Raw genomic sequence first — 21,484 nt, forward strand, 5'->3', positions numbered from 1 at the left:
TATAACTTAAAGTACCCTAGATCTTTCATTGATAAATCCCTTTTATAGAGTTGAGCCCAAACCTCCCAATGACACCAAGAATCTTTTCGTTCTCCCTTTTAATGATAATTTTACTTTACTTCCCGTGTTGCTTAAATCCTTTAATGTAAATGTTGCCTTCAGCAACAATAGTACTATAAAGAATATCTTAATCAGGAACTCACTAGAAAATTCTCTATAAGGTGCCATGTAGAAATTGTGATAAGTTTTATGTTGGTCAGACTGATAAGGATCTCTCTGTTAGACTTAAGCAATATGAATATAATATAAGAACAGAACAAGAATCAAATGCCTTGTTTAATCACGTTAAAAACTATGATCATTGTATTGACTGGAGTAATGCCAACTCAGTTATTAACTCTAGTACCACGAGAAATATCATTGAATCTTCTATTATTAAATTATTAAATTCTAACCTTAATATTAGTGAGGGTCTATACAAATTGGATAACTTTATTGTTGATAAGATTTGTAAACAATTCACTTTCTTGTCCACATAATAAGTTTATGATACGTTCGTTGTCTGTCTTGGACAATCACATGTTTACCAAATGGCGTCCTAGCTTCGTCTCTTCGATGTATATCAACTGACTTATATTTCTCTCATGTGTCTCTCCTGATGATGTGATTATTACACGAAAGTGCACTTGGGAACTTATCGTGTTTCATTTTCCCCGTGGACTCATAGGAATATACTTGATCACGCGCAAAATTGTGATCCTTTCCAATATATATATATATATATATATATATATATATATATATATATATATATATATATATATATATATTTATTTATTTATTTATTTATTTATTTATTTATTCATTTATTTTGCTTTGTCGCCGTCTCCCGCGTTAGCGAGGTAACGCAAGGAAACAGACGAACGAATGGCCCAACTCACCGACATACACATGTATATACATACACGTCCACACCCGCAAATATACATACCTATACATCTCAATGTATACATATATATACCCACACAGACATATACATATATACCTATGTACATAATTCATACTGTCTGCCTTTATTCATTCCCATTGCCACCCCGCCACACATGGAATAACACCCCCTCATGTGTGCGGGGTAGCGCTAGAAAAAGACAACAAAGGCCCCATTCGTTCACACTCAGTCTCTAGCTATCATGTCATAATGCACTGAAACCACATATATACTTTACTTCTTGGGTGTTATGGTGCAACGGTGTGTGTAGTCTTGTGGTGATGGATGACAGCAGTTCAGAGCGTAAGCGGGAGTGTGGCCCGTGTTTGTGTGGGGAGTGTGGTTTCTCATGGGCGTTCCTCATGGTTGATTGGAGTTTAATAATGAGCTGGGAGGTCGACTGTTCAGTGCTTGTTGTGTTATTTCAGTGTGTATGTGTTAAGTCAGTGGTGTATTTGTTGGGTAGGTGGTGGGGAAGAGGGAGGGATCTGTAAGTAGAGGGCAGTGGGAGTGTGAGGTAAGGTGTTTAAAGTGTATACAAGGGTGAGTCGAAAGTGACTGTGCACCTACCGAAGACGAGGACTGCATCTTGTAAGGATGCAAGTGTAGGTGTTTCTTCAGTACTCTACGTATGCTGCTGTACGAGACGCCCGTCTGCTGTGCCAGTTGACGAAGGGACTTGGTCGGGTCTTGCATTAAGTGATCGGAGATGTCCAATATGTTCTCCTCTGTTATTACTGTCGGCCTCCCGGATCTTGGAGCGTCCGCAACCGATCCCGTCTCACGGAACTTAGCAATTAACCGCCGCACTGCGTTGCGATGTGGCACGGGAATGTCGGGGTACTTTTCAGCAAACTTCTGCTGCACTTCGTCCGTATATTGATCAGCATTGCGTAATACCTGTTCCACCAAAAACACTCGAGCCTCGAGGGACAAAACCATTTTCACTAAATTAACATCTGTCGGCATCCGGACACGCTTGCGTTCAAAGAAACACTGAAGTGACATTGCGTGAGGAAGGCAGGGGTGGAGGATGGGAGGGAGATCTTGGGGGGGGGGGGACGAGAGGTCATAGTACGTGTCAAAAAGTCACGTAAGCCATATTATCTAACTTCAATACTGAATTGATCGTATTTTTTTTTGTAGTATAGGTGCACAGTGACTTTTGGCTCTATGTTGCATGTGTGCGCCACAATCATTTTTACTTTTTTTTAGTATGCCCCATTTTCATTGTCGAAAGTAACCTGTAATGAATGTTTACTCCAATTTTTTTTATGCAGAAAGACTGCATTGCGGTAAGATTCTCCTGGCCGGTGGGATATTACGCAGCCTGGTGTTAGACTTGACACATGTGGTATCACCATGATCACATTAAGAGAATTAAATTTTGGCAGGAAAATGGGATTTCCTGAGTCTCATTCAAATCTATTAATTATGAGCTATATGAAACGGCATTCGGTGACTATTATAGAAAAAAAAATATGGCAGCGTGGGAGGCCATGCTGACTAAGCTGGTCCCGAGTCTGTATGACGTCATTTCCTCGTCGCCCGCCCTCCCTGCTCCCAGACGCGCCGCATCACCACCACGCTCACACATCCCTCCGCGACATTCCATATGTTGCAATATTATATTTACCAAAAATAAGTACTTTATGCATAATTTCGTAAATAGAAATTAATTATTTAACAAACGATTGGTATAAATGCTCTCACAAATCGTCATTCTCTGCAAATTATTGATTTATATGAGGATCTACTTCTTTCACCGTCGCGGAGTAACACACGAGCATCCCGAGTCCGCTTTAGGGCGGTAACCTTGTATAAAAGACCGCACCCTTTGAACGCCCGTCACTTTCAGGCCACCCTGGACTTCGGAAGATACACACGTCGAACAGCTAGAGAATATATTTTTTTTGTATTTGTATCAGCATCGGTTCCGTTTGTAGTTCGGTTTTAGATTTGGGTTTGAATAGTGAATAGGATTTGGTGCAGCGTATTGTGAACTTTCGTCAAATAGTGATAAGCTTTGAAACGTAATGCAGTTTATTAGATAATTGTTTCCTTTCCCGGCAGCTGAGGATTCGTTATATCTTCTTTGGTGTTCTCCTGTGTCCAAGCCTGCAGCAAACCCGCATATACACAGCTTTGTCCTGTCTACGCAGCACCGCTGGCATCACGGATATATTGGTTTATCAGTGCAGTTTTTCTTGTTTTTATGATGTTTCTAGCTTTCTCGAGCGTTTGAACGCGGAAGTTTTACGTTAGCCATACGACGCTAATTGCTTTAAATAATGAGTGATATTGCAATGTGTAGACATACATTAGAGGATTCATTAAGAGTGGCGGTGCCAAATTTGAAACATTTTCGTTACACTCATTTGATAAGATGACAAATGGTGATGGTTGTGAAGAAAGAAAATGTGCGGTAATTGCAAAGGATGTGAAACATCGTAAAGCAGTATGCTCTGAAAACCTTGCTGAACCTCCCAAGCAGCTAGGAATGACTTAATTTTTGATATCTGAAAAATGAGTGATTTCGTTAGGCCGTTCTTTCTATGCTGTTGCCGGTTATAGTTTTCAGACTAGTAGACCCCACGCCGGCATGGAAATGACGACCGTATTATCAGCATATTTTCGTGGTATTAAAATTAAGTGAAATATCGGCTGTTAAGGGAGATAAGGTGAGACGTTTTCGTATGTTTGTGTTGTATGATGTGTCACGTATTAATGTAAACTTACCTCGCATTTAACTTGATCATAACCCACATCACTCACCTTTTTAATGTAAAGTGAATTATGATAATCACGTTTCAGCACTTGATTAAATGTTCTAAACGTTACTGGCGTTAAAAAAAAGATCATTTGAATGTAAAGCCATTAGCGTCGCAAGCTTAAAGTACTACCTGAACGTTTCTGGCATATTGTATAGAATGAGCACGTCTTTATTTTTGTATGTTTGGGTAAGGCTATCGTGTGTCTGTGTTACAGCCATCCTGACCGATTGTGGCCGAGGAGTCCCCGATCATCTTGCAATGTCCCAGATCATCTCGCATCCCGGTCCCAGTGGTACTAAGTATCCCCCTTTATAACCCATGTTTTACTGTTCTTATGCTGTATTTACAGTAGGAACAATAATGATTTGCAGAGATGTGGAACGATTTTTTTTTTTTTTGCTTGAGCTTTGGTTCACCATTAACGGGTTTTGTGTATATTTATAGCTTTGCCTGAAGCATATTTATCACAATTAGAATTCGTTTTGATTTATGGCGCCATGTAATATAACGGAATTTGCCATCACCGTTCCTCTTACACTCTCTCTCATCCCATGGGCTGTAACCATCCCGCTTATGACGGCTAGTGGTGGAGTTTCAACCGGAAGCGGAGCTCGACGGTCTCGGCACTTGGTATAGGTATGAGCAAATTTCTGCTGCTGAGTGATAACGTTGACTTTACCCCTAATGTAATTAGGTAATCTTGGTTTAGTCTCGCAAGCGCTGGAGATGAAATCTTACGCTTGAATTTCTGGGTTCGATTCCCATACCCTGGAAAATGCTCCCAGGAATCAAAAATTTTGCAAATGCACATTGGATTTAATTCAGATGCCATGCATTATACAGTTATTGTTGTTAACAGACTGAATAGTTATGTGGTAGCAATATTGGGGTATCGGGGTGGGAATACTAAACAAGTACTTCCAGACTGCACATATCCTGTTGAGGGTGCCATTAACAGCGAGCCTCGCCTTCTGTGAGCTGTCACCGGGATCACGAAAACAGCTACAGGTGTGAGGATTGCTCTGCTTAGGAAATATGAAAAGTGGTTTGTACATTTACAAATTACCTTGTATTTAGGTTGCAAAATAGTTTTTCCATTATACCTTTGTCTTGAGATAATGGGGAATTGTATGGGAAGGGAAATAACAATACTTGCAGATCCAGACCATGAGTGATACGACTATCGGGTACTGTTAAAGATTCTACGGCATGGATATCGGTTTCTGATCTGTTCACCTGGAGTAAAGCTCTGGCCACTTTTCACCAAGGCAGCACGTCAACATTGGTGATGAGGGGACTGCAGATGAGCGGTCGTGTACAGAGATAAGTTACTACCATTAGAGGCATGTGCCCAAGCTTTATACTACTGTGGGAAAGGTGATTCGTTGTTAACAAATAGATGGGCAGGCAAAAAATATCAAGTAAATTCCTTGATATCACAAGTTAGAGAAATCTGCAGTGGTTTTTTTGTTTTATCTCGGCGTGGATAACTAACTTTGGAGTTGGGCTTGAAATTTGATTCGCCATTTTAAGGTGCCACATTTGCTTTCCATAGGGTTTACATTTGTAGCTGTTCTCATCACCCAGTGATAACTGGTTTAAGAGTTGAAATTGTAAATGATGTTTGTATATACATCGCTAAAAAAAAATGTTGCATGGAAGATGGGTTTTGTAGAGAATTTAGGGGAGATGAATGGCTTGATATAACAGATTGATGTGCATTGCTGAACTGGAGTGTGTGCACTTACTGACATAGAAGGAATGGCTGTTTAATTTGCACTTGAAGGGCGCACTTCTGTTTACACCTGGCGATATATGAGCAGGTAATTTTCGTGGAAAATTTCGTTTGGATTGACTTGTTTACCTGTTAATGATTGTTGTGTGTAAGACTACTTACGTAGAGGTATAGCATGATGATTTACTAGGTAATCATCAGTAGCTCTAGAATTTTAAAGCCCCTATTAGTATATAGCTGCTAATTCGTTTAAGCTTAGGGCTGAGTCGAGTTTCGGCTCGCTGAAATGCAACCCCATCTTATGGGAACAGCATCAGCTTGAAGTTTTGGAAAGCTTTAAATTTGCAATATCTCTTCGTAAGCTTTTGGGACTCAATCTGTGCTGAATTTAGCATGGCTTTGATTAGCACTTTATTTCCATAACCTTTTAAGTTTTGTCCTAAACTTAGGAGATTGCCATAAATAACATGAAGAATTAATGTTCTTGATGCTTACGATGAAGTTGGTTTGGGAGAGGGCATGTTTTTGATGTTTCTTTGCAAGGGTAGCACGGGATGAATGCAGCAGATCACCGAATATTCTCTCCACTTGCTGGCTGGCATTCCTGTTTCCTGTACTGAAGTTTGGACTGCATGACCAGTGTGTTGCTTCTGACACAACTTCCTCGCCTTGGATTTCATAAGTCCTGAGAATTGGAGGTAACACAGTAGTTCGCAAGCAAGGATCCCATGCTATCGTAAACTCATTCGAATTACAGAAATTAAAAGATTAACTAAGTTGTGTAATTAGTAGAATACATGCATGCTGTTGCTGGCCAAAGGATTAAAGATGCCCATATAAAGGATATGTAGTTATTGTAAGGGTGAGGGGGGATGGGGTGAATATTGATTTTATTTTTAGGGAACCACAACAAGTGCACCAGTCCCTGATTCGTCCAGCAAGTGGTATGATTCTGGAGGCCATAACAACTTTAGTTGGTTCCTTGATGAATGACTTGTTTCAATAGCTGTACCTGAACTTCAGTTGTCTAACATCTTCACATCAGTGACAGGTAAACCTAGGTAATTATATCTTGTGCGGTACTCATTGTTTTTAGGGTGAACATGTTTACAGTATTGAGAATTTGGTCGGTTATCGTGTGGATTCAAATTATATTGATGTTTGAAAAGTGAAGTGTATGCTTATGAAGCTAGGGAAAAGAATTTCGTTAGCTAGCACGGAATCGGGCACGAACTAGTTAGTCGAATTTGTCATTTCACAAAGTATTCCAGTTGCACACTTGCTATATTGAAGTTATAACTTCCTTGGACCCCAGTCAAATGGGATATTTTGGAAATATTTAGGCCACGTCACTTTTATGTGAACGTATATATTTCTTGGACGGAACATGGAGTGAAAGTTATAGTATGTTAGTAGTGCGGGTTGCAGTATTTTTATCGAAATTAGGGTGAAAGGAAAACTGGATAGGACTCCGATGAAAATGTATAGAAACGTTTGAGCATTACCTATGTCATCAGCCGACACCAGATGGTGGTCGATGATTTGGTCTTCGGGAAGATGCAATCCTACGCAAGTGGGAGAGTGTAAAGAGCATTTGTTACAGGTGACAAACGTACTGATATGTGTCATGGATTGCGAATTTCGTACCAGTTGTGCAGTGTTGTGAATTGTATAGAGATTCTGTTTGAACTCTACTCATTTTTCTGAATGGATAGTATGGTTGTAATGCATTTTTGCGATAGCTTGTGTAGAGCCGTTTTATTGGATTGAACCTACTCATAGGGCACCTAACTAGAAAATTGGAGTGAACCTACTTTGAAGACTTAGAAATAATGTAAACCTTTTTTATTGTCTACTTTCTGGCAAATTGGATTGAACCTACTTTTAGGACAGTTTTAGAAAATGTGAGCATTTTTTATTGTACTTGCTGGCAAATTGGATTGAACCTACTTTTAGGGCACAACTGGAAAATTGGATTGAACCTACTTTTAGGGCACAACTGGAAAATTGGAATGAACCTACTTTCAGGGCACAACTGGGAAATTAGAATGAACCTACTTTTAGGGCACAACTGGAAAATTAGAATGAACCTACTTTTAGGGCACAACTGGAAAATTGGAATGAACCTACTTTTAGGGCACAACTGGAAAATTGGAATAAACCTACTTTTAGGGCACAACCAGAAAATTAGATTAAACCTACTTAGGGCACAACTGGAAAATTGGATTGAACCTACTTTTAGGATTGACTGTATGCTGCTGTTTGTGGTAGATGCAAGTTGATTGTAACTTAAGAGGGAAGTTTCATAGGAATTTGGACAAGTTTGCGTAATTGGTGAGGCAATGGACGGAATTTTTCATTCGACACAAGGGAAACCTTTTGGGTTGGGAGTGTTGGTGCAGATAAAGTTATTTATTCCAGTAGGTCACGACTCGGTGGACTGTGCCTTGTGATCGTTCTCGTGATGCAGGTCCAGTGCGGTTAGAACATCCATTTTTCCATTTATGTACACAGTCGCTTTGGTCAGCATTCCCCATATTTGTGTTACAACTTGTCGCCGCCCCTCAAGATATCATAGTACGACACAGGTAAAAAAAAAAAAAAAAGTATATTAAGATGTTGCATGTTGACAGAAAATGAATTTTTTCGTTGATTTCATCTATTGGCACATTGCAAAGATTGTTATGAATTCTTAAGAATGGTGAAATGTATGTAAGTCCAAACTCAAATTATTTGGAAAGTAAGCTGATTAAAACGTCGAAGGCAGTGGTAGGTTTGTTTGTAATTAAAGGAGAATCTAGCATGTTATTTTTTCAACCTTAAGAATGTGTTGCTCTCGTCTTCTGGACTATTGAGTGGAAGGTAGGCTTGACCGATTTTTATAAAATCATTATTATCAGTCTTTGATATATTTGGTGCATCCACGCAGTTACAGGTATTTCGTTTTTGAGCATAGTTTTTCTTGAAATTGACCCTTAAAAGTATTTCACTTTTACAGTGATTAGTTTTCATTCACAGTTTATAGATGTACAGCTTTGATTGTTTTGGAGTGGTGGCAGAATTAACGATAAAAAGTTATACACCTTTGAGAGCAGTTGGATTGAGCCCTGATTTTTTTTTTATTTGAAATCCATTTGAGTGCAACATTGCGGCATCGTTATTAATAGCTTTGCATTTCCCGTGATGATTTGAAATATGCTAAGGTACTCGACGTGTACGTGTGAAGTGTAATTTTTGACTCATGATCGTTTATATATATATATATATATATATATATATATATATATATATATATATATATATATATATATATATATAGCCTAAAGTAGCATGATCAAGCCTGAAATTTTGCTGGTAGTAATGCATTTAAATTGGCTTCGGTAGTATTACTATATTTCATATACCCATTGGAGTTTACATGGAAAATTGTAATCTTGCAATGGTCTGGTTAGATACTTTCAACTTGATATCGATCAAGAATATCATGGGTGCTGTTTGAAAATAGAAACAAACTGCATCATTTTTTTGGATGGTGAAAGTCTGCTCTAATTTCATGAGGCTATAGCAAATACAATAATCCATGTGAGTTTGTTCTAGCAAGTAGGATGGGACAGGGCTCTCCATTCGGTAATACTCGTTCAGCATGCGTCGCTGTGTATATTCCTCTACGCCACACTTATTAACCTTCAACTGAGCACTGAGTGATATATCCACCCGTGGAGTCGGATTTTTTTTTGCGCTTAAAAGCGTTTGATTACACAGCTTATTGTTATTAAATGGAATGCCTGCATAATTTTCTAACAGGTGTGGTAGTGCTAGTTAATTCTAACTAGGAATGAGAAAAAAAGATTAATTTGCTTGTTTGAAGGGGTAAAGGGGAGGGGTAAATAACTTTGTTTAGACTTTCTGAACAGATATGGGCAACAGCTTTCATGGCAGTATAACATCTTGGTTGTGAGTGACGGCTACACTTGCTGATCTACGGTTGTGTTTTCCTTGTTATGTGTTTTGTAAGTTTCATTTCGGTCTTTCCAAGTTTCCTCTCTCTATGGCAAATAGTCATGTGGATATTAATTAACTAATACAATTTGCTAGCCTTTCTGGGAGGGGTGTCTGGCTTACTGTTTCAAGGGGTGGGATGGGGAGGGGTAAATAACATGTTTGTTTAGACTCTCAGGAGACATGGCCAACACTACCCTCGGCATGGCGCATCACAGGCGTTCTACGGTTTCCTTTCACAGTAGAGTCTGCATGTTCTGCCGGCATATATGCTGTAGTGCATCCTTTATAGTTGGTGGTATGTGATTTTACTCAATTTTTGAATACCCAATTTTGTTCCAACAATTTAACAGGGTTTGCATAAAAGTGAATGGTGTAATCCAAGCTTTGCTTGTAATTGTAATGCATTAAAGATTCATTGTCCGAATGATGAATGTATTGTACTGTCAAGTGTACAGAGATGTATATTAAATGGGTCGAAGGGGGGAGGGGGGTAAGACTAATGTTCTTTTATTTTGTATGACAGCTTTGTCTGCCCGGCAGCAGCTGTTGGTTCCGACAGTTTTCTAGCAGTTCTCTGTGAAGAATCATCCTTTTTGTGAAAGGTTTGGTGATTGCTTTTTATAAAGCTGTGCCTACAAGTTGTGAATTCTAGTCGAACAGTCTGTTGCATTAATTACTGATGATCTTTGTTTTTCTGTACATGTTTAGAAAAAGCATCTTGCTGAATATTGAAAATTTTTATGTTCAAGAATAAGAAAAATGTTATCAAAGTAAACAGTAGATATATATTACGTGAGTCTAGGTAGGAAAAAGCAAAGTTTTTTGTTAAAGGATTGGCGGTAAAAGGTTTCATCCGAGGTAGAGAAAGTGCGGAAGGTCGTGAAGTGGTGAAGCCTATCAACGTCGGCGATAGCAGCAATTGAACCACACGCACTGGTATGTGCTTGGATGTTCCAGTTAGTATTAGGGCTTGTCGATTTATTAGGTAACCATTTATAGGGACAATTCATGCATTAGAACACTTAAGATGAAGTTAGTTCATGCATTAGAACACTTAAGATGAAGTTCAACAATTGGTTCAGTCAGAGATTGCTGTAGGTGGACAGTGAAAATAAAGTTTGGGTGATTTTAGGAGACAGTAACTGTATCTTAAGAATTTAATTTTTTTTTTTTGAGATACTTTGCAATATAATTTGTTAGTGGACATTGGGTGATGGCGAAATAAAAATACATGCATCTGGGATATGCATACAGTTGAAACCCTCCAATGTGAAGGACTGAAGTCAGTAACTGATGTGTAAGGGAATTGTTTGGGCTCCTCTTAGCTCTCAGTCATAGAAAAGGAACCTTGTGGCTTGGATAGTTGTAAGTGGTGGGGGGGGGGGGGATTCAGTAAGGAAGTTCTTTAGTTACAGACCGGCTATGTTGACTGGTGAAAAGTCGAGACTGCAATCAACGGTTGTCTCCAAACTCATGAACGGAGAGAATCACGTCTATGCTGTCATAAACCCAAGTGGTTAGTAAGACGTTCCTAAGGCCTTTTTTTTTTTTTTTCTATTTTTTTCTTTCTATGTAGCAGTTGATACATATAATTTTATGTAATGATGGAATCATATGAATTGTCATTGCTCAATATCTTCCTTCAATTTTTTTTCTTTATTTCACTTTTCAGAACCCGATTTCATCAGGTAGCTCGGCAAATAAGAATACATCGGGACCAATAACTTTATAGGTGTTTATTGATGTTCAATACAGTTTTTGTTTGTGATGAGGTTTAAATCGGTATGATTAGTTCAGTTAAGATTCGTACGTATGTTACTGACATGTGCAAAACTTCATACAAATGGGTTTGAAAGAATAGATAATAGACTGTGCATACATGAAATAACGTAATGATGAGAACTGTTATAAGACTATACATGGGATAGTTTCCTGTTAGAATATCTTCCCATGAGTTCATTATATATGCTATACTTGTAATATTAGGTTTTAACTATTTGAGGGATAGGTAGTGTTGTTTGGGGATGTGTATACAAAACATAAACCGGGTGATTTTTGATGGTAAAGTGGGCATAAATGATGCAGTGAACTACTTTTATGACCTAGTTTTCTTTTAAGGTAATGAAAGTGGTGTGAATGCATTATTCGTTGCGTACTTTTGTAACAATACATTGTGCATTGTATATGGAAAATGTCTTCCAGCGGCTTGTAACGGGATGCTATATTTGTGACATATTAATTTTCTAGTTCATATTATGGCTTATTAATTAGTTCTTGTAAAATGTTATTGTAGACTTTTAAAGCAGACACAACTTATTTACTTCATGATTGACTTAAGTTTTTAGTAGTTACATTAACTGATTACTAAACATTTGGTTATAACATTTTTACTGAAGAAAACAAAAAAAAAAAAAAGAATCGTTATATTTTTTCACAAAGTTGTAGCTTTAAAAACCATATGTTTATTTGTAATGCTAGTATATTCGAAATGTTGCTGCATACAGATTTGTTGACTGATATATACTGTAAACTTGGAGGAATGGCTGAGTTACTTCAGTTGATTTGGATTCATTTGAATCCGGGTTTATTCATGGGTGTTGGTCACTCTGTTGTAAACCTAATATAGTAGGCTTACAACGAGAGTGGGAGAGAGGGTGGGACTTTTCCTCCAAGTAAAATAATACTGGCAAAGTTGGCAGGATACTGAAGTTGGACACACTGCAACCTTTACAAACAACAAACAGTTGATGGTGAGTGTCATGGCAAAATATTGAACTAAATGATCTAACAGTTTTGTTGATAATTGGATAAAGTGTTAATAGAATTATATTTAAAGCTTAGCCAGTGAGTGAAAACTTTCTTAACATGTTGCCCTATGCCAATTTTTTGTGTGCAGTCCTTAAATTTCACACATGAACGACTATTCTTGGTTATAGTAAGGTAATACATATTTGTTTGATTTTAAAGGTTTCAAGACGCTTGCTAGGATCGGTTGCTGGATGTCGAAGCAGTCATTAACGAGTTTTGTTACGAAGCTTTGGGAGACTATCGTATTAGATCATGAGGTTGAGAGATAGGATCTGGGGAACCAATAAATGCTTAGAATATGGCTATGTCGACGTCTCTTCTGAAAGGAGTCGGCATCATTCAAGGCTACGTTTCATCAAAGGTTTGTATTTTAAAACTTTAAGAACGCACTTGTAGAGTCTAAAACATTAAAACATGATCAAGAATATCATACTATAATTTTCGTATTATTTGATTAATTTTCTCATGCAATTACAGTCTTTGGTCATTTGTCAAGTGATTTAATTTCTAATCACGTATTTTTATTTTTCAGGAATGTACTGTCAAGCGCCATCATAGATTTCTTGAATAACTGGAATAACTGCAACGAAGGAATGTGTACTGCGCACTTGATAAAGTTTTGATGTTAATTTGGCAACGGCCGCTTCAAGCGACTTTGAAGACGGCGGGAAGCTAGGCATGTCGGACGTTACTTTGGCTTGGAGTCTTTGCTGTATAAGATGTCTGAGGTCTGAAATGTAAGGATGAACGTCTGTCGCATTATCACTGGTACATTGCAACCGAGGCCACGTGGGAGCTGAGGCAAGGAAAAAAGGAAGCTACGCTGAGAGTCACAGTGGGTCAACAGGGGCCGTGTTGAGTCGCATCATGGCATCAGAGCCATGGTGAGAATCACTGGTCAACTGAGGCCACGCTGGGAGTCCTAGCAGGGCAGTGATTGGCGACATCCAAGGTTACGCTGCGAGTAACAGGTGAGCTTAGGAAATCGTGGCGGTAGCGGCCGTTGGAGGGTGATCGATGATGACTTCGGCTGAGTTGATGGTGACGATTAGCAACAGCTTGAGGCCGTAACGGGATGTTCTCCGGGGTGTCACTTCTATGTCGCCGTCGTCATAGAGGTGTTACAAGCAGAATCCATGCGGGGAATCGCGGCAGCAGCGCCGGGAGCTGGGCGGTATACTTCTGTCGTCATAGTAGTTTAAGGTTAGTTATTGTAATATTGTTGAAGTAAAACTAGGTGATATTTGATTAATATAATTATCAGATATATTTGTGAAATATACATATCTACTGAGTAATTAATTTAATACCTTGATATATTTGTGAAATATATATATCGACTGAGTAATTAATACCATATTGCTGGTTGTTAATGACTAGTATTGTACGACTTTGTAGATTTCTTAGATTTTTACTTTACGTTTATTTGCAGGGTTGTGGTAGATCCAGCACTGAGGTTCTGACAGACAATTCGTCGTGTCAAAACTGTTGAGCGCAAACAGACGACGCTGACTTGAGTCACCTGACGACAGTTTCTCCACTTATGAAAGGAGGATTAGTAGACAGTTGTTTTTTTGGGGGTGAAATTGGTTGTCTTTTTACTGAGAAATTATGGGACTTTGGATAGCTAAAAAATATTAAATTCCATTCTCAGGAGAAAGTTATGGTTGTAATGTTTTAGCGATATATATATTTTTTTTTATTTCAATGTAAAGCTGGCTAATCGGGAATTTTGAATTGCTTGAAAAAGATTATTTACTGGAGACAAGTTCTTGGATTTGATGTTTCGGAATTTGTAGCAGACTTGTCTGGTTGTCAGTAGGCAAATTTCGATGTATAAAGCAAGATCGAACCTTGTAACTAGTGCCCCATTCAGAGATGACATGAATTGGAATCATGGGCAACTGATGTAATTAACGATTTTTTTTTTTTCTGTAAAAAGTTGTACTGAGATGATCCTGGGCCTCATAAGATACTTCCCTCCTCCTTTCCCTCCTCCTACTCCACTTCCTTACTTTTACTGTGTTTGTCTTACCACCTAAGGATCAAATAGCCTAATCATCAAAAACGGAACAAGAGAGAACCATATTTGGAGTAGATCTGATCACATCTATTTTTCTGTTGATAGAACTATGCCGGTTAGATATTGATCAAGGTGAATCTATTCCCTCCTCTTACAAGGCGACAGCTTTGATTTTGTTATCGACTCTTGATTTGAAATCCTCTATTATCATGAACAATACTTTGTATTGAATGAGCAAGGAGATTAATGAAAAAGAAAAGTACCGTTATGAACACTACGGTAACACTGAAGGACTGGACAGTTCTTAGAAGGCGGCAGATTTAACTTTTCTAATATATCATGATCTGAAATGATGCATTATCTTTTAACAATACTCTGTATTGAACGAGTCTAAAAAGGGTTAAATCCCTTGTGAACCCATATGAAAATATATCTAATCCTTTTTATTCATGACATCTAGAGTGAAGTGAAGACTTCCGAATCTTATATTGGCACAGGCTACAGGAAGACTATTTTCCATGTCGAACCTTCGACGAAAGGTCTTTTACTGAAGATGAACAATATATCTATACCACCTTGTCTATACACTACGTTCTCTAATGATGGATGAATAACTTTGAAACCTCTTTGACTTGACATGAACTCTGATAGGTAATTCTACCTGTGAATGACCCTCTTGATTTTCTACCTATTTTGTAACGTAACAAACATTGACAATGTTATGTTTGGAAAAGACGTGTTCATCTAACAAGGTTTTTTTTTTTTTTTTTTAAAGAAAGGAGACAGTCCGTGTTGTATATAAAGTACTCTAGACATATTCAGAAGAATAAGTTCGATAATAGAAAAATAGTTGCAATGCTTTGAAAGTGAAGTTTGCTCCCCAAGCTGATTATATTGCTTCATAAGATCACATTGAGAAAGTATGAAATTTGTACTCGAGCTGCTTATAGTGCTTCATTGAAAGTAGACTGCTAAAAGTGGTGCACGTTACATAAGGTGACAGCATTGTAAAACAATTGTAGGGAAATGATCAATTTCACAACTAAAGTATTAAGCATAAATACTTTAGGAAAAGGTAGATAGTATGGAACTTTAATTGAAGAATGATCTCAAAAACTAGTCAGACTTCTTTGACGTTGAAAGTTAAACTGAAGATTTGAAGCGGAAACACTTCTCTGATGTGAATTGGATCTCGCTGATGTGAATTGGAATGTTTAAAAGTTTTAACATCAAATAATTGTGAACATACTATGAGGAATTTAAGGTAATTGAAACATAACCCTCTAATAACCTTAGAACCATAACAGGCCAATTTTCGATATTTATAAGCTTTACCATGACTTGCAGCTATCTTGCCAAATGACTGGTGGCAGGTGGATTGGTTACAGCACGTGTAGAGGAAGAAGGGTTCAGCTATCTTGCCAAATTAATGGTGGCAGCTGCCATGCAGGTGACTGGTTACAACACGTGTAGAGGATGAAGATGTCCCTTATGCAGTCACGTGATACACTCTTCAAGTCTCTGGAAGATTGATCGCCTGTCCTTCACATGATGTCAAGTTTATCTCCATTATTTTGTTCAGCATTTAGATGGCTTGCTACTTGCTTGGATTATACCCTATCGTTCTTAATGTGAAATCTATTGTAGGTTGTAGTGTTGAAGGTTAATGAATCTTAATAGGAATTGAAGTCTCATATTCTCTACTATTTAAGTACTTTAAGCCTATAAGGTATAAATTTCTAAGTACTTTAAGCCTATAAGGTATAAATTTCTATCTTTGGGAAGGGAAACATGATGACGTCTTAATCATTTTCCATGGCGAGATTAAGGGAATAATAATCACCAGCCAATCATTTAGCATAACTATGTTTCTGGTCGCTATCTCTGCTCATGCAGGATTTGTACTCTGTCTCTCTTCGCTTGATTGGATGAAGACGACGACGACACGGCGACGTTTTGGTCGCCTTCAGTGTTCGTTGTAGAGTACTGGCTACATCTGTATCTGCGTGAAGGAAGGAGGAGTTTTGTTTGGTCCTCTTTAAGATGAGGTCGATTATTATCTTCAGGCGTGCAAGACGATCGCATATAGGTGGAAAAATGAGGATCGCCTTCAGTGTTGCAGGTGGCAAAATGAATCTGCTTCGTGTAGATGGAATGGGCTTGGTCGGCAACAGTATTGTGAGATGCTCGTCTTCATCGGTGATCGGATGGGCTTGGTCGTCAACACGTGTGGGAGAGATGAGCAATCGGCTTAGTGTTGAAGATGGAATGGGCCTGGTCGGCAACCGGTTTTCGGAAAGATGATCGCCTTTATCGTTAATCGGATGGGCTTGGTTAACAGGCGTGGGAAATACTAGGAGAGATGGAGCCTCTCCGACAGGTGTTGGAAAGATGAGATCGTCTTCACGTTGAAGATAGGATGGGCTTGGTCGCCAACAGGTTTGGAGATGAAGGTCTCTCAACGTTGGAGATGGGCTTGGTCGACGACAGGTGTTGGAAGGATTAGGATCGCCTTCAACGTTGCAGGTGGGCTTGGTCGCCAACAGGTTTGGGAATGATGAGGGTCGTCTTCAGCGTTGGAGATGGGCTTGGTCGACGACAGGTGTTCGAAGGATTAGGATCGCCTTCAACGTTGCAGGTGGGCTTGGTCGCCAACAGGTTTGGGAATGATGAGGGTCGTCTTCAGCGTTGGAGATGGGCTTGGTCGACGACAGGTGTTGGAAGGATTAGGATCGCCTTCAACGTTGCAGGTGGGCTTGGTCGCCAACAGGTTTGGGAATGATGAGGGTCGCCTTCAACGTTAGAGATGGGCTTGGTCGACGACAGGTGTGGTTGGATTAGGATCGACTTCAACATTGCAGGTGGGCTTGGTCGCCAACAGGTGTGGGAGAAAAGATGATCGCCTTCATCGTTAATGGAGATTGGCGTGGTCGATGTTGGGGGTTAAAGGACGCTTAGCGTTCGAGATGGAATGGGCTTGGTCGTCAACAGGTTCAGGGAAAGATCGCCTTTAGCGTTCAAGAAAATGGAATGGGATGGGCTTTTTCGCTAACAAGGTGTGGCAAAGATGAGGATGATCTTGAGCGATAATGGAGATGGGCTTGGTCGCCACCAGTTGTGGGAGAGAGGAGGAGAATCGACTTCAGTGTTATGAGAACTGAATGGAATGGGCTTGGTCGCCAGCAGGTTTGGGAAAGATCGCCCTCAGCGTTGAAGAGGATGGGATTGGCTTGGTCGCATTGCGTTGTGTATTGGGAAAGGAACTTTGATAACTATCTATTGGTATCGCAAGATAAACATGACTGCATAATGAAAGAAAGTACTTTCTACTGTAATATGATGGAAGGAAAATCGGCGATGAATACTTTATAATCTCCATGATGTAAGTTGAAGAGTCATCTTCTAAAGGTAGGGTATGTGTATCATTTCAGTTTTGCACGGTAAGTATGATTATCACGGTAATGTTTCACAAGCACAAGTTGCAATGGTAGTTCATTTAGTAAATGTGCCAAACTATTGTCTAGTTATGTATATATTGGTGAATCATTAAGTGTCCTCGTTCACTGACTTTTTAGATTATTCACAAAGGCCACAAACTATTCATACGAAGTAAACATCCTTTCAACAAAAATCACCAATTCCAGGTCATTTGGCTTAATTGTTGAGACTGGTTGGAGCCATCATAGGATGTATGTGACTTGCTGGGTCGAACAGCTGGTTGGAGCGAGCCGAGGTATATTTGACATGAGGAGAGACTGGGCAAGGCAGACGAGTGGTCATTCTGAGGTGTTAGAGCAGTCGACCGTATTGCACCGGAAGCGTTGCACATTGGAAACGGGAATAAAACTCCAACAATGTGAATGCACACCAGCATCTTCAAAGGATTTTGATTCGGGGACTATGAAAATTACGTTTAAATGCTAAAATTGTCAAGACTGTTATAGTGTTCAACTTGGAAATTTTCTAATTTATAAAATGGTTGCCCAGAAAACTTAATAGTACCCTCAGCCATATTGGATATTTGCTGAAATTAGCCTTTCTGTGCAACACGTACAATTCCCAATCCCCAAGAAGTCTCTTCGAACGCTCTTCAGCCATTGAAGCTCCACGTTGCAGTGCTGGTTTCTCGGAGAATCTTCAAGTTTCCACCTACTACTTGTCATTGTTCCTGGATGTACTGTTGATGAAGCCGTTGCTTCCTTTGGCTCCCATGTTATGCATTGAAGTCTCGCTATGGCGATAAACCGTCATAGTTCAAATTATGTCCCTTCAACCAGCTCCAACCAGATGTGCTCATCATGGTGTCTATGAGTCTTAACGTAGTCACAAGTGTTTCATCACTGTCCATCTCACCTCGCACTCAACAAGCACATTTCATCCACATTCCTGACATATCTGGAATTTTTCAAGAATGTATCGGCCGGTGCTGTGCTGCAGATGGCTGAACTTATTAATGAATAAAGATGCAATGAAAAAAAAGTGTTTTCCCTTTTAGTGCCTTCCTTATGTATGTAAAGAAAATAAGAATTGAACACTGTTGAATGATACGATACCTTGTCACTTTCATTAAATAAAAGAAATAGAAATAAGTACTTTTGTTTTGTGGCCACATTCCTCTCACCGGACACAATATGATTGCTATGGTCACTGCTTTAAACTTGCTGATAGATTATAAATTCAAGAATGGTTGGTCTTTAATAGGTATCGTTTGAGAAAAGAGAAAATCGGCATATGTATCCCAGTATCGCTTTGACCGTCTCGTGCATAATTCCAATTTATTACTGTATTCACCCATTAGTTATCATAAGTGAGATTACCATCCTCTACGTAACCCATACCATAATTCTTCACTCAGGGCGTTAGATATACACACACACACACACACACACACACACACACACACACACACACACACACATATATATATATATATATATATATATATATATATATATATATATATATATATATATATATATACCTGGTGGTCTAGGTATCTTGTTTGGTTGCAAGCTCCATCTTGTAAGACAAGGTGCTTCACCTCACACCATGGCTGAGCTCCATTCCACGCTAACAGGAAGGGCTAGGCCTGACTGTACGTACTTCTGGGACGTCCAAAAGGACGCCTATCTCCCTCATATGAAGTATTCCCTCACTGTCACTGCGCCAACCAACTTCCGCCTCCATTAGGCTAGAACACAATATTCCTGTTTCCGTTAAGGCAATAATTCCTAGAGAGCTGGACCACGTGTTTACCTCCGCTAGCCCAACAATGTTGCTACCCCTGTCACAATACGCTAAAATTGCAACCTATCCGCCAAATTCAAATTTTATGAAACCTGTCCTTTATAACACACACACACACACACACACACACACACACACACACACACACAATTGTTCGTTGTTTCTACGTTTTGCAAGGTAGCACCAGGAACACACGAAGAATGGTCTCATTTGCACACATCTATTCTCTAAGTGCCATGTGTAATGCACCGAAACCACAACCCCCTATCCAAAACCAGGGACAACAGACCTTTAGTGGTTTCCTCCGACGGCTTCTCATACCAGGGTTCAGTCCATAGACATCACGTCGACTCCTGTATACCACATTGCTCCAATTTACTCTTATCCCGCGCACGCCTTTCGCCCTCCTGCATATTCAGGCCCTGAGCACTCAAAATGATTTTCACTTCGTCCTTCCATCTCCAAACTGGCTTCCCTTTCTCTTGTCCCTTCTGCTTCTGACACATATATCTTCTTTGTCAACCTCTCATCATTCAGTTTCTTCAGATGTCCAAACCACTTCAGCACATACCCTTCAGCCAGCCTTCTCAACTACACTTTTATTATTGTCATACCTCTCTTACTCGATCAACCCTCATCACACTACATATTGTCCTCAAACATTTCATTTCCGACATATGCATCCTTCTCAGTACATTCTCATCTATATCCTATGCTTCGTAACCATACAACATCAATAGCACTACACTCACTTCAGATATCCATTCTCGCCCTCCCAAAGAGCAAACTCTCTTTCCACGCACTCTTCAATACTCCCAGAACCTTCAACCCCAAACACTTTATAACTCACCTCTGCGTTTATGGTTCCATTTGCTGCCGTGTCCACTCCCAGATATCTAAAACTCTCATTTCTTCCAAATGTTTTCTATACAAACTCACACCCCCAACTAACCTGTATATCTGCACTATTAAACCTAATAACTTTGCTTTTATTCACACTTGACTTCCATCTTTCACACCCTCCCTAACTCAGACATCATTCTCACTAGAATCTACCACCAATGCCGTGTCATCAGCACACAACTGACTCGCTGTGAGTATAGGTTACTGAAGTGTAAGCTTTTTATTTGTACTGAGGGGTTGCGTATACCTGGGTGACGAGCATGTTAATGTGGGTCTGTTTCGGGAGGATCTCTGTTTCATTATGAAGGTTTTGAGTGTTTATGGTTGCTAGGCAGCCAGTGATTGTTCGTAGAACACTATTTTGTGTGATTTGCAGCTTTCTTACATTTGCTTTTGAGAAAGTGGAAGGTCAGGATAGCAAGGCACAGTATAAAGTGGAGCGGATGAATTGTTTGTGTAAGATACTAAGGGATTCTTTTTCTTGTCCACATCTGGTACCAGTTCGTGTTCTGAGATGCATTTGTGTTGCTTTCGTATTCATGTTACTACTAGTGTTGGAAGTGAATTCATCAGTGTATCGTTTGTGACGTCTAGAGAGGTTAGTGTTTTGTTCATTGGTGGAGACTGTCCATTTAAGGTGACTGGAAAGTGTGTCTGTGGTTGTAGGAAGTAAACACGTAGGGAGCAGAATATACACGATACCATGATATCTTCATATTGTTTTACTGAACTACAAAACTCTTGTGAATTCATGATGCTAGTGGAAGTTAAGTGAATTTTTTTTAAGAGGTTCTTTTGATTTTTATAAGTGATTCCCTTGTTTTCACTTATGTTTCCAGATGGTTGACCCCCCCCCCCTTTCCAATTCTTGGTATTATCACTCTATAGGGCATACAGCAAATTAGGTTTGGTTTGGTTGAAGTTGTTTTTCCTATGGCTTTTGATGGTGGGGGGTAGATGTGTAAAATGGTGATTTTACCCATTTCAGTCATAGCATAAAATCA

The 21,484-nt window shown here is 39.3% G+C and overlaps 1 protein-coding gene and 1 long non-coding RNA gene across 5 annotated transcripts in view; one reads left to right on the plus strand and one right to left on the minus strand.

The window, feature by feature from the left end:
- LOC139753384 (zinc finger MYM-type protein 1-like) overlaps positions 1-2,504 on the minus strand; it is a 42,652-nt gene extending 40,148 nt beyond the window's left edge. Inside the window, exon 1 of the mRNA XM_071669819.1 lies at positions 1,559-2,504. Within this exon, the coding sequence (XP_071525920.1) occupies positions 1,559-1,996 (438 nt within the window). The 5' untranslated portion in view covers positions 1,997-2,504. The remainder of the gene's footprint in view (positions 1-1,558) is intronic.
- A 319-nt stretch (positions 2,505-2,823) lies between these two features.
- On the plus strand, positions 2,824-18,920 carry LOC139753385 (uncharacterized). Of its 4 annotated transcripts, XR_011713704.1 has the most exons (8): positions 2,824-10,435; positions 10,909-11,015; positions 11,172-11,231; positions 12,192-12,249; positions 12,467-12,668; positions 12,840-13,510; positions 13,740-17,712; positions 17,975-18,920. It is a non-coding gene; the product is annotated as an uncharacterized lncRNA (long non-coding RNA). The 4 variants fall into 4 exon arrangements; XR_011713703.1 differs by lacking the exons at positions 2,824-10,435; positions 10,909-11,015; positions 11,172-11,231 and having other exon boundaries at positions 11,238-12,249; XR_011713702.1 differs by lacking the exons at positions 2,824-10,435; positions 10,909-11,015; positions 11,172-11,231 and having other exon boundaries at positions 11,238-12,249; positions 13,740-16,769; positions 16,877-18,920.
- Positions 18,921-21,484: the final 2,564 nt, after the last annotated feature.

This window comes from Panulirus ornatus, chromosome 14 (assembly GCF_036320965.1).
Source record: "Panulirus ornatus isolate Po-2019 chromosome 14, ASM3632096v1, whole genome shotgun sequence".
Taxonomy (NCBI): Eukaryota; Metazoa; Arthropoda; class Malacostraca; order Decapoda; family Palinuridae; genus Panulirus; species Panulirus ornatus.